Source organism: Sphaeramia orbicularis, chromosome 21 (genome assembly GCF_902148855.1).
Source record: "Sphaeramia orbicularis chromosome 21, fSphaOr1.1, whole genome shotgun sequence".
NCBI classification, from domain to species: Eukaryota; Metazoa; Chordata; class Actinopteri; order Kurtiformes; family Apogonidae; genus Sphaeramia; species Sphaeramia orbicularis.
In genome coordinates, this window is record NC_043977.1 from 39,250,098 (window position 1) to 39,264,093 (window position 13,996).

The 13,996-nt window shown below is 38.5% G+C and overlaps 1 protein-coding gene across 28 annotated transcripts in view; it reads right to left on the reverse strand.

The window, feature by feature from the left end:
* Positions 1 to 724: 724 nt before the first annotated feature.
* The window catches only part of clasp1a (cytoplasmic linker associated protein 1a), a 113,257-nt gene continuing 99,985 nt past the window's right edge, over positions 725 to 13,996 (reverse strand). For 22 of the 28 annotated variants that reach the window (XM_030124108.1, XM_030124120.1, XM_030124112.1 and 19 more), the window contains 7 exons: positions 13,610 to 13,856; positions 12,185 to 12,241; positions 9,407 to 9,597; positions 7,909 to 8,037; positions 5,928 to 6,134; positions 4,525 to 4,641; positions 725 to 4,163 (listed from right to left, as the gene is read on the reverse strand). In XM_030124108.1, coding sequence (XP_029979968.1) covers positions 4,077 to 4,163; positions 4,525 to 4,641; positions 5,928 to 6,134; positions 7,909 to 8,037; positions 9,407 to 9,597; positions 12,185 to 12,241; positions 13,610 to 13,856 — 1,035 coding nt within the window. In that variant the 3' untranslated portion in view covers positions 725 to 4,076. The remainder of the gene's footprint in view (positions 4,164 to 4,524; positions 4,642 to 5,927; positions 6,135 to 7,908; positions 8,038 to 9,406; positions 9,598 to 12,184; positions 12,242 to 13,609; positions 13,857 to 13,996) is intronic. The other 6 variants (XM_030124134.1, XM_030124131.1, XM_030124136.1 and 3 more) reach the window with 1 other exon arrangement.

Consider the following 13,996-nt stretch of genomic DNA (forward strand, 5'->3'; position numbering starts at 1 on the left):
CAGGCTTTACAGGATTAAACAGTTTATATCTGTAGATGGTTTGTGTAACTGGGGGCTGTTTGGGTTAAAACAGAGATTTTAAACCCATAAAGGAACATTTCCTCCTTTGGGTCTACAAGTTTACCAGGTTTGGTTTTCCCTTGACACAACGATGACAAACTGTATTCAGACAAAAGAGCCAAATGTAATGCAGTAAATTGTTCAGTATTTACCTGTGAGATGTAGTGGAGTACTCCATTTGAAACTGGACTTGAATAAAAGTCTGTGGTTATTACATTCTCCTATTGATCAGTGGAAGGGCACTGGGTTTTGACACCATGCACTCTTATCTTTACAGCTATATTTCCTAAAAATACATGTGTTGTTTAAAAACGTGAAACCAGTGTGGGGTCACCTGAGTGAACACAAACGGCTGCAGCTGCTGGTCCAGTCGGAACTTCTCAAAAGGACCAAAGATTAGACACAGGTCATCTCAAAGTCTGATCAGGTTAATGTTTACACAGAGCGGCTAAGCACACCTCAGTGCTCGGATGCATGTGCTCGTAAATGGATGGACAACTGGGCAATACTGCTGCCAGAGTCCCGGCCGAGACCACGGAACAAGGTTCAACCTGCACAGGAGGAAGAAAATGAGGAAGACTCGCATGAGCTTTCACTGACTCTGTCAACTTTATGTAACACAGGTAATAATTATGCAGCCTGGGATAGAAAAACAGAAAACATATCAACTCTTGGTCTGTTTATTTCTAGAGCAAACAATTTCTTTACATTGTTGCAAATCTATCACAGGTGGATGTTAACAAAAAAAAACCTTCTGTACAGTTTATCATGAGAAAACAAAATAAGATAAAATAAAATATATAAATACAGGTATGAATATTACATGACCATTAAGACAAAAAGAAAGACAGTGTACTGTATAACATGCATAGTGAACAGTTTGCGAGGAATACCATCATGTCTGCTTCTAGGAACCAGTAATGTGACTAGCGTTCGACGGTTGTATAGTGGTGAACGGTAAACTTGAATTCACTGTGGGTGGATGCAGCCCCGTTTTACAAAACAAAGCTGAATAACAGATAAAACTGTTAAAGGGAAAACAGTCAGCTAGAGCGCAGATGAGTGTGTTACAGCGTGTACAAGGCTCTCCAGTACCAATATGCAAAATCTGATACCATTTTTAAAATTATACACATGTACATTTTGTACATTTATTAACTTAAATAACCACATTGGCCCATTTTCAGTGGAAAAGCCACTCAGCTAAAACCCAAAATGTCTTTTACAGGACCCTAATTTAACAAAAAAACAAAACAAAACAAAAAAAATCAGGAACACTTATTTTCATTATTGTTATTATTACTACTTTGCTACAAGTTGGCAAATAAGGGAAATAATAGAATTTAAAAATCACAATAAATACATATGATCCTGTCCTACGATACAAAAAAATTAAGCAAATTATATCTTTGAAGAAAAATGTATTCCTGTTGGAGAAATAAATTCCAACTGAATGCTTATATTATGAAATCTATAATAAACCCATCAACTTAACATGAGATTCATTTTAAAGGGACAATTTGTAATATTTGTAACAACAATTATCACGGAGGTTTTTAAGACATGTCAAAGACATTGCGTTGCAGAGATATGCATTGAAGTTAGCATGCTAACCACCCCTGACCCATCCTGATTGAATCACTGTAGCATCGAGTCTGCCCTCAACGCAACATAAGAAGATATACACTGTCGACAAGAAGCTCTTAGAAAGCAACCATTATCAGCACCACCGCGGACTTCTGGTAAAAAAACCAAAGGAACGGCAAAGGAAAGAAGGGACAGAAATAAAACAAGAGTAAACCTTAGTGTTGGTTTCCACTGGTGGAGTAGTAAGTAATAAACGCCCAAGCAGAACTTGTGACTTTTCTTGTCGTCTTACAAAGGTGGCTAAGTATGCAAAATCTGATACCATTTTTAAAATTATACACATGTACATTTTGTACATTTATTAACTTAAATAACCACATTGGCCCATTTTCAGTGGAAAAGCCACTCAGCTAAAACCCAAAATGTCTTTTACAGGACCCTAATTTAACAAATGATACCAAATTAAGCCAATTATATGTAGCAGAAAAAGTAAGTGTTCCGACCTCAGTGAAGCACATCTTTAGTACAACAAATAACACCAACCACAAAAAAAAACAAACAAAAAAAACCTTTCATAATGGTGCTGACAGGGTTTTGCTGTCATTGTTTTCTTTCTTAAAAACTACAGTTGACGTCATAGGTGAGGAGTGTAAGCTAGCAGTCCTGTCTTTGCTGGATTTCATGTGAACTCCAATATTACAATAATCCTGTAAAACGCTGTCTCATTCACTTAATGAATGGAGTTATTTATTTATTTATTTAATCGTAACTTTACAAATTGCCCCTTTGAAATTCCTGACACTTCAGACTCAGTTCTGAACTCAAACATCAGAGCCTTGAAGTCATTTTACTTTTCCCAGCTTTAATTTTTCAGAAACCCACTGTGTGGTTTTGGTGTGGTTAGCCCTACGTCCTCTGCTGAAACATGAAATCAGAGATAACTTATCTGATGATGTTACAAGTGCACTTTAACAGCCAAAGATCTGGGCCCTTCAACACAGCACAGAGTTGACGTGCTGCAGATTACTGTACATGCAAGCTAGTTTGCTAACGTGCAAAAAGTGAGCTAGTCAACTGTTCCGCTTTTTTCTTTCAGGTTTTTTTTTTTTTCCCATATTGTAAACTTTTTGCAAAGCAGTGGTCAAAAAGTGTATGTACAAAATCTCTATTAGTGTGGTTATTGCAGAAGCTGTAGTTACATGAAACAGAACCGAAGGAGATCAGAGGAAACAACTAATACTGTATTTGCATCAACACGGGTCAGTCCTGTAGATTCACATTTTTTGAGAGCCAAGAGTTACAGTGCTGTACATCCTACTCACTCTCCGTAGTCAACAAACATTAGTGTGTTTAAAGTGAATAAGGCCTGTTTTTGTCTTTCGGACTGTCTCGGACTGCACTCCCAGCTCCGAACAGGAAAAAAAATCAGTTGTATTTACAAAAGGACCTCCTCTTCAGACAGACGTACCTTTGACTGAGCAGCAGCCTCAGATTTTACAGGGAAGTTGCCGCAAACCGGCAGCGTCTTGAAGAAAAGCCCACGGTTTTCAAGCTTTACGCAGAAAGTTCAGTGTGAAAATACAGGCATTAAATCTGTAAATGGGCTCAGCTTTGACCCTCTGTGTGTTGATTGTGACTCTCACATAACTGTATTAATGCAGCTTTACAGAGAACCGATCTTGCGCACTCTTTTAAGGATTGTCAATTTGGAGCTGCAAGTTACAATTTTAACCACTTTTAACCACTGAGTGAAAGTGTTTTCATGAAAGGGGGACTTCTTTATTAAGTTCGAAGACTACAATCAGAGTACAGGCTTCTGTGAGCCCAGACCATCAGTTAACTTAAAATATTAACTAAAATGCACATAGAGTGCTTTCTATTTTTCACATTGTTCCCTTACATCTACTTATTTTTTCTTGCAATATTTGGTTTTATGCTCCCTAACTTCAATCCCAAATCGCTTTACCATCACTGGGCCAGCCAAATGACATTTCATCACTAACTCTAGTTGATTTGACAGCAACGTATCCTGCACAACGATGCAGATCCCCCCTCCCATCGAACTGAATCTGAGGGCTGAGGAAGAATGGAAAGTCGTGGTGGATGGTGTGGGAACCATGACGGAAGAGAAAGTGCATTTTCCTTTTATGAAAAACTCCAAATTCTGATTCCCTCCCCACTAGTCTAGAGCCGATACACAGTTACATTCAGAAGTTTCTAGAACAAAAGTGGGGAGGAGGAACTAGACGACGCACAGGTTGTGGATAGGATTCCCTCCAAACAGGTGGACAAGTGAGCGTGGGTTGTTACAAGGAGGAGGAGGAGGAGGAGGAGGAGGAGGGAAAGCAGAGGTGGAGGAGTCTGGAAGAAGTACAGCCAGGTCCAGGTCAGCCGTCCATCTCCAGGCCTCCTACAAACACTTCCGTCCATTAACTGTGAGAGGAGACGTCGGAGGAGCTGCTGCTATTGCTGTTGGTCGTCTGGGCTCGTTTGATGTACAGGTTCAGCAACTTCATCTGCAAATGAGAAAATGTAGAGGACAGTTACTTCCAGGTGTCAAACACGGGGTGGTGGACACTTAGATAACCAGCTGTGCAACACAAGATTAGGGCAAGTTCCTCCATCGAGGTGAACCTGACCCTCAGAACCCCACCTTTATGTAATCCAAGGACGCATGTCGTAGTGAAACTAGGGCAAATATAACCCTGGGCCTTCTAATTGGACAGCCGGTTGAAACTGGCTGAGAAATAACAACATGGGAAGATGATAAGGGTCTACGCCTGGTGAAGGGTTCTAGTAACTCTGAGTGTGTGTGTGTGTGTGTGTGTGTGTGTGTGTGTGTGTAAGTAAAGTCTTGCGGGCTGTTTCGGTTCATACCTTGCTGCCCGTGAGCTGTGCCAGGTGGGGTTTAAGCTCCTCTCCAATCACAGAGTAGATGGCCACCAGACAGAACACGCTGGCCTTGCGAACGCTGCTCTCTGTGTTGTCATAGCCCTGCGGAGACACAAGGCAGCATCAGGCACCGCACGCACACACACACACACATGCATACACACATACGCGGGGTCAGCAGGAACGGGGGAGGAGTCGCAAAGAGTGCAGAGTACACGCAAACATTTCCAGGGACAAATAAGGCAAATAATTCCCCGTGTCCAAATATGAACATTGTCCAAATAAGCCTCTTTGGAGCCGACACGAACGTTTCTGCACTTTTTGTCCCCAAATACCTCCTGCATTTGCATCATTTGAGCCAAATAAGTACAAATATCAACTCTGCTGCCAGGCTGCTAAAATATGTTTTTAAAACTCTCCAAACTTTTCATTCTAAATACAACATGTAGCTCAGAGGACAATATTTTCTGTTGTCAGCTTTGTTGAGTTTTCTCGTCTGATTGGTCAGAGATGTTATTCTGTGTCAGTTTTCTTCTGTCGTGGACCATGTGCAGTTCAATGTACAGAATCTAATTTATCAGACGCAATTAAATCACTTTCAAACAATCAAACAAATCCTATTTGAATCAATATTGTTGGGCAAAATTCTTTAGTAAATAGCCATGGAATAAGCAGGTAAGTAAGGTAAGAAGCATGTAAATCATTACTGTGAAATAAACCCCTCCAGGGTAATCGTCCTGCATCAACCTGTTTATTTTGCAATAACAACAGGCTAGTTGTACACTGTCCCTTATTACTATTTTAAAGGTGATATTTCTAATTATTTTTTTGTGAAGCACTTTAATAACCTTGTGAATGTTCCTCAAAATTGTCTTTATCTGATATTTGTCTTTTCTCTATAAAATTTTACCTTTAGGAGGCATGTGGGGCATCTATTAAGTTCTAGGAAAATACAAAATAAAGATAATTTTGTCTGAACTGTCGAGTAAGAATAAGAAAAAAAAAAGTATATATGAGCAAACTAATATGATCATCAAATTTAAACTAATCTAGAAAACAAAGCTAATCCCATTCACAGTCTGCAACAAATATATCAGCAGATCCTCTATGTTGCTTCATATTTGAGGACAAAGTTTTGCAACTATTACAAACTTCAAAAAAGAAATTTTAAACCTTATAAAAAGTAATAAGAATAGAATTAAGATCAGAAAAACACTCAGCAATTATTACAAAATACCAGCAGTGCACAAATATTACTAATCGAGTGAAAACAGGATTTAAGTTTTATTTTATAGAACGTAAGGGACTGTTGTTCTGTGTACAAGACAAATTTCTCCTCAAGGTTAATAAAATTCACAAAGTTCTGATTAAACCGCCGAGTCTCACACCTGCAGGAGTCCTGGGATAATGTCAGGCAGCAGCTGCAGCAATGAATCCTTGGCGATGCGTTCAATGACTTTGGTCTGCATCTTGATAGCAGCCAGGTTGATGGGGTAGTCGGCGGTCTGGACGATGGGACACAGCACCTTTATGCACTGCTCTGGGTGGATGGAGCCCGCCAGGGTGGACGCTGCCTCCTCAGCCGCACGCACCACCTAAACACACACAAGCAAACATTAGCATATATATAAAAAATAAAAGGTCTGCCCATCATCTTCAGTCTCCAAACCTTTTAACCTGCTGATAGATGGTGTGGTGTGTCTTCAGGAACAGAGACATGAAATTTAATCTAAATCCAAAAGTTTTGAAGGTTCATTTTAACACTTTAAAACAATCTTTCTGCATAACTGACTCTGAGGACTCTCCAGTGTGATCCTGTCATATACTGACTGTGTTTGCATTCACTAAATATTCAGGTTCTCAGATTTATATATTATTTACTATATTCATAATAAACTATTTACATGGTTAAGATTTTAGATTTACATGGTTAATTACTCGACACATCTGATAGATAAAAATATCAGAAATAGGGATGCAAATTATCGATTAATCCATTAATCATAAGTTGGTTGACCCTATCGATCGATTAACGATTAATTGGTAAGTGGCGATTTTCCTGAGAACCTGAATTTCTCTTTCAATAGGGTCTATAAGAATAAAAGCTAAATATTGTTTCTGTACTTCATGAAAAAAGCATGTCATATTCCTTAATAACTGATTTATTGAACCATTCGATACAGTCAGTGTTGCCTGTGGAATTCATCTGTTGATGTGGCAGTGTGTAATGGGGGGGTGCACACACGTGCATTTCGTCAGTGGGGGGAGGGGGGGTGTGCATTAACACAGATTAATCCATTATCATGATTAATCTGATTAAAAATTTTAACGCACTTAACCCATCTGCAGCACAGAATGACTCTGAACGTCTCTGGCAACACATTTGGGGCAGTTATGTCCAGTGGATTCTGCTAGCACTTCGGCTAATGCGTCGTTCCGCTTGCGACAAACACGTTCAGTGCATATATATTGCCTTTTTTCTTGAGTCTGTTTGCTCATGCAAAATGAAACGTGATTAAAACAGATTAAAAATGTATGACATTTAATTGAGATTAATCGAAATTAATCCTCAGCCACCCTGTGATTAATCTGATTAAAATTTTATTTGTTTGACAACACTACTTTAATAACAAAATTAGTATTTAGCTTATGTAGAGTATATAGATTTTTCAAAGTATTCCACCAGGAGACAGGCCTTCTGCTGTTCTTGAAACTATGATATTTGGACCATTTCTGGATACATCAATGAATTGATATACCATTGATTTTTGGATATTTGCATATATTTGCACAAGGTCATGTTGACATCCAACTTTGTTATAATGTCTAAATGTAGGTGTATTTCTTCTTCCAGTCAGATGTGTGAACTTGAAAACCTTGAAAACTGGCTGTTTGATTTGTATCCAACACAGAGATGCAGGTCTGAATGTGCTTCAAACATGTACAAATTAGAATACTACCAGCATATTCCACATGCCTTTATCAGAAAATGCTATATTTCTTTAATGTCCTGCACTCGCACCAGTACAGTATTAGAGTGCATGTAAACGTAGCGACTGTAGCTAGAGTTCAAAGGTTATTACTATCAGCTAAGGTTATTGTTCCTGTCACTGACAACATTGTGAAGTCTGTCATTGAATTTTATTGATGAGGACACTGCAGACCTTTGAACCATTGCAGTTTTTTAGCCTTTGGACATCAGCCTGTTTCATACACCTTTTACCTTTTGTCACTGACCTTGACAAAAACAGTGATTTACAGTCAGGTTTTATTTTTCCTTTAATGTACTAAAATGTTATAAGAATGCAGTCAGGTTATTTAGATGTGAGAAACCCCATATCGTCCTGTTGTGGAGTGGACTCTGAGCACCTCTTTGTGGGAGTCTTTGTGAGCCTCCAGCGTCTTCATGATGGTCAGCTCGGCATAGTTTTTGAAGCGGGCCGGTTGGTTCCTTAAAATTTCTTTGAGCACACGCAGGGCCAGGGCTCGGATGGTGTGCTGTGGAAGACAAAGACATGAGCAGTTGGTGCAGGAAAGAAGACATTCTCTGACTCACTATACAATACTGTAATAATATAGACCCACAGACTCAGTCTCACATGGATAGATTGAAGACCTGTACAAACTATGATTTTTTTTTTTTTTCTTCTTCTAAAACCTACTACTGTTTTATCATTCTACTGCCATTTAAAGTTTTTTAAGGCTTATTTATTTGACACAATGAACATACAGACAAAAGAGACATGTTGAACTCAGGTGTGTCACTGCTAACTGGACTGGGAGCCACATGTTAGAATATAAAATTGTACATTGCAGTAAATGTATTTGCAATAAATGTTTTTACTTTGTCTTTAAGGTTAATTAAGTTTATCTACACCTACACAATGCTTCAGTTTTTTACTTAAAATGAGTCAATGGTGAACATTTTAGCATCATACAATTAAATATAATTATTTTTGAAAGTTCTGCCTCTGAGTTCAGATCCATTTTTCAAGTTCTGACCATAAATAATGGTTGGTTTGGTTTCTTCAACTCTCACTGTGGATGCAAACTTAAAATGTTGATCTGTAAATATTGAAAAATTGATTGCAATAATTATTGACCACAACTGACATAAACATTTTTACTATGATAATAATGGTGAGATGTGTGTCAATATTTTTGTTGATGTAGTGTATGTTCACTATTACCCCACCCCCTGAAGGGGAGGCAAGTTTATTTTTGGTTTGGTTTGTTTGTTTGTTTGTTTGTTAACACTATAGCAGCAAAACCATTGGTTGAATTCATACCAGTTTGGGTTTATAAATTACCAGTGACCCAGAACAGATCTGATTACATTTTGGGAAAAGTTCAAATTTTTTAAATCTCTTTTTTTTCTCCCATTTACTTATAATGGATGAAATTTCACATGTCTATGAAAACATCAATTTTGTTTCAATTTACTTCAAACTTGGCACATATATAGAGGCAATTGATATGCTGATAATCAGCACACACATAGACAGGATGACATCAGCTGGATTGATGCCAAAATAAGCTACAATATGTGCAAGGAGCGGGGTTTGTTGTGCCTGGAACCACTTGTGTTATTTTTATTTATTTTCTGTGAAGCATTTTGTAACATTTACAAAAGAGGTTCCATATGAACCACATTTTAAATGAAGTTAATTATTACAGTATGATTGGCTGCTCTGTATAATGGGAATTACTAAAGTAAGATGTAATCCAACAGCCTAAAAAAGCTTTTCTTTGTTGTAAAATTCCTAAGAAAAAAAAAAAAAAAAAGCATCAACCCAACAGTGCTTGCATTCTATTTTGACTGCCCACACAAACACATTCAGAGTCCTATGCAGAGGTATCAGCGTACATCTTTATCACCCAGTGTCTCCAGCAGCAGGAGCAGGATGGTTTTAAAGTGCTCGTCCCACACAGCCAGGCTGTCCTCTCGTGTGATCTTCAGCAGCTCCACCAGGGCGCCTTTTCGCTCCTCAGAACGCTCGTTGTGATTGGACAGCTCCTTGAGCAGGTCAGCTACCAGGTCTGAGTGGTCCTGACCGACTGATCGCCAAAAGAGAAGGAGAGGAAGTCATTACACTTTGGGCTGCAATCAAAACCAAAGCCACAGACATCTTGCCCCATCCCAGACACACACTATATACTGAGGTTTCAAAGTGACTTCATCTACCATCACTCTTTATATTTTAGCCTCTTTATTAATAATTAGAGTGTTAGTGTTAGGCCTGGAACACACTTAACCCAAGTACGGGACCAAAGAAAGCCTCTCTGAGTCAGTACAAACACATCATCCTTATGAACACACTCAAAATACATTTATGTGCACCGGTGGGACACATATAAACCTCTGTTATCACAGGGACAAAAGAGCTAATCACAACAATCCCACAACAACCGTAGCAATCCAAACAAACCACTAAGATGCAAGTGGAACTGCGCCATTTGCTTATAATTTTTCTTTAAAGCATCACCTTGGGACATTTGTGATTTCCATGATTCATATCAAGAGTTTTGTGCTGGGAGCTGGTCATTTGTTGACATTAGTGAATTCCATTACTCTACAAAAATCCTCATGGTCACTCCATTTCTCTGCAGCGGTAACGCTATGCTACTGTTAGTTTAGAAATGTAGTCAGTTGACAAGGAAAACACATCGAGCTACCAGCACAACAATGATTATAACAAATATTCATGTTGGTACACGACCAAAATCCACTGAGCCTTTCCTCGTATAAAGACAAGGTGGCAAATCTTAAAATGCTCAAATTAAAAGACCTTTTCAGCTTTGATATTAATTAAATATGAAAAACGTGAATTTGAGAGAAAATAAAAACTCACTGAGAAAAAAAGTAACAAAAAATCTCAAAAGTAAATGTAACTTGTAAACAAACTTGGTATTATACTTTTATTACTAACATATCTATTTGTTCACTGATCATACTTTGGTGATGTGCTGCCAGCTGTCCAGCTTAAGCTGCATTTCTTGTTTAATGTTGCTGTTGTGTCCAGTTCCGATGCATACCATATGTGTGGATACTTTTTTTCAGGGGTGTTTTCCCATTAAATAATGAGTCTTTAAGTGATACTCAGTATCCTGGATGTTGTTCAGTGCAGTGACGGGAGTTTCTGTTTTGACAGGCAACAAACAAGCTCACTACTTACGCTTTATTTTCTCGGAGTTTCTGCTAAAGTTATCAACTGGACAGCGACTGTTTTTCTGTAGTTTATGGTTAAACTAAACTAAAGCTTGCATTTTTATTTGCAAGTTGTTTGTTGAGACTGATTTTCTGCTTCAGTGCAACTTATTCTCTCTGAAATTCTTCTTATTGTTTGATATCTAATCATGTTCGTTTGATTATATTGATGTAAACTTGATTCCATAATCAGCAGTGAGCAGAAATGAAGAGAATAGTCTTATATTTAAGATTCATGCTCTTACAGCCCTGTGTGCAGACTCCAGGTCAACCACAGATTATGTAAAGTGCACATATACTAGTTCTGCCATAGGAGGGTCTCTGCGGTAATTTGGTGAGTCTGTAACATAGTGTTGATTATGAAAGTTTTTGTTTCTATGACTGTTGTTCATGAAAATCAGCCTAACATGGCCCAGGCAACATTCATGTTTACAGACAAGTATATATTATAGTTTGATCCACATTAGGTTTAATGGCATATACTTGTGTTACACTGCATTTAAAATGGTCTTGAGTAAACAGGCCGTTAATTAATTACTGTATTGTTTTTGGTTTGGTTTGTTTGTTTGTTAACAATCTAGCAGCAAAACTATTGGTTGAATTCATATCAAATTGGGTTTATAGATTGCCAATGACCCAGAATTAGATGTGATTACATTTTGGGAAAAGTAGGTCAAAGTTCAAATTTTTTATGAATTTTTAACTTTTTTTTTTCTCTCCCATTTACTTATAATGGGCGAGATTTCAAATGTCTATAAAAACATCGATTTTGTTTCAATTTACCTCAAACTTGGCACATATATAGAGGCAATTGATATGCTGACATCAGCTGGATCGATGCCAAAATAAGCTACAATATGTGTGAGGGGCGAGATTTATTGTGCCTGGCACCACTTGTTTAATACTTTTACTGTTACTTTAAATATTACCCATTTACCCTAATTTGAACATTGTTGGACACAATTGATATGAAGTACACGTCACCAAATTATATACCATATGCCTGGTCATTTAAAGGTATTTTAATGCAGAGAGGTTACATGTTAAAGTTTAGAATGTGAGTTGACACACTAGAACGCAAAACACATGGATTTGACTATGTTTATATGAAGTGTGTTTGTTTGCATGTCTGTACGATCATAAATTACATTTCTAAATGTGAACACAAAACTTAGAATTTTACAGATTAGAAGCAATTTTGAAGACCTGAAAGTCAAACTAAGATAAAGACCCAAAGGTTTGGTTTAATACAGAGGATTATTAATAAATGTGAGCCAGAGCATTCTTAATTGTAAGTAGGATTTAGTGAAGAAACAGTTCCATGTGGAATCAGATAGAAGATAGTGAGCAGGTTAATGTGATGTTAATGAGTGGATGATGTGACCAGAGGAGTGAGGGGTGAGTGAGTTAACTGTCAGGCGGGGAAGGCGTCTTTACCAGGAGCAAACACCTTGGGGAGTGTCATCTTGTTTTCACCACTTTCCTGACGTCGGCCTGGAGAGGAGGGAGTGGAGGGATGAAGGTGGAGGAAGGAGGAGGAGGAGGAGGAGGAGATGGAAAAGGGGGAAGGGGAGTGGGGAGATAAGGCAGGAGTGCAGAGCAGACGATGTGATGACAACAACAACAGACACACAGACTGGATCGTGTCTTTCAGCAACGGAGCTGCTGCACCTGTGTTTGTGGTAAAATGGTACAAAAAGTTTCACTTCAGTGTTTAAACACCTGACTGAAAAGCATGTGTGGTTGGAGAGTTTTCTGTGGTGGACAGAAAGGTTTTGGCTCAAGGGTAGAGGGAAGAAACTGGCCTGTGCCTTTCTAGGTGATGATTTATGTGCACATGAGCCCTTTTAACAACACTTCCCTCTTCATAATCAGAACTGAGAAATCCACCTGGAGAGTTTCATGGGATGGATATGATGGGATGGAATCAAAGCATTTAATATGACACAACGGCTGAATGAGGAGCCCTGATGGCACACTTTACAGAAACCAAGAAGTCTGCCGCTGATGACTGAATGCTTTTTTGCAGTTCATTGTACTTCAGGTCTATCCTAATACAACCAGAGACATTTTGCCTCCTTTGAAATTGAAAATTAACTGTGAGGGCCTAGACTAATTCTCTTTTGAGACTTGTCATGTTGGTGAAATGCAGCACATAAAAAAAAAATCAGATCTGCACTGTTAAGATGGCCATGTGCAGGGATGTCTATTCCACATTTTTCCCCATTATTTTCTTAACTGGTGCTTCTAAAAGCCTTCATGTATGAAGTACAGATATGAATAAATGAATGCTAATGAGTAGAGTGCAGATCTGGAAAAAATTAGATCCCACTCTAATTCTGTAGATCTAAACTCCACTGAAAACCACTGAAATGTATGATTGAAAATCACAGGCAAAGCCGTTTGAATTTTTTTTCCATGAGTATCAAAACAGCAAAAAGTGATGTGAAAGAGTACTGTGTGAGCTTGTTTTCTTAACATTAGAGATCTGAAATCATTTTTGTTATTTTGAACAGGTGTCATTTACAGCTGCAAATAAGTGCTCAAAATGACGATGTTTTCTTTGGGTATTTGAAGGAAATGCTGTCAGTAGTTTCTAGAAGGAAAAAGAAATGAAAAGCGCAATGATATATAAACAGTAAAACCAGTGTTCTCCAATGTGCTTTTTCCAGAACTGTGCTGTATCTCAGTACCTCAAAGTGGTACATGGTGGCTATTTCAGCATAGAACTGCACATGTACGTGTTGTATTGAATATAAAGATGTTTTAGTTTTGTTTTGCAAAACAGAAGCAGCATATTGTAAAATTGATCTAACATGTTTAATATCAAGAAGATGGCAGCTTGTTTTCACATGAACTCACAGTCTCTGAACTGCTCCACATCATCGTCAAACACGGCCTCCTTCAGGGCGCTCTTATCGTAGGTGCAGATGGTTTCTCCGTAGCCGTACGGGGCAAACTCACGACTCCGAGGCCCAGCAAAGGAGCGGGGTGATGGTGTATTGAGCAGCGATGTCTTGTTGTCTAAAGCGGTGCGACCCCCTTCCACCATGTCTAAGCCCAGGCGGGCGTCAGATCCTGGTGAGGACGCTACTCCTTCTCTTCCAGCCTGTAAAACAGTAAAGGAGGGTCAGTATAAGATAAGATTTCCTTTAAAAAACAGACAAACAACTGTCACACTGCATAATGTCCTAATATTTAATGCTCTTCAAGTATTTACAGCAGTAGAATGCAATCACGTACTTTTCC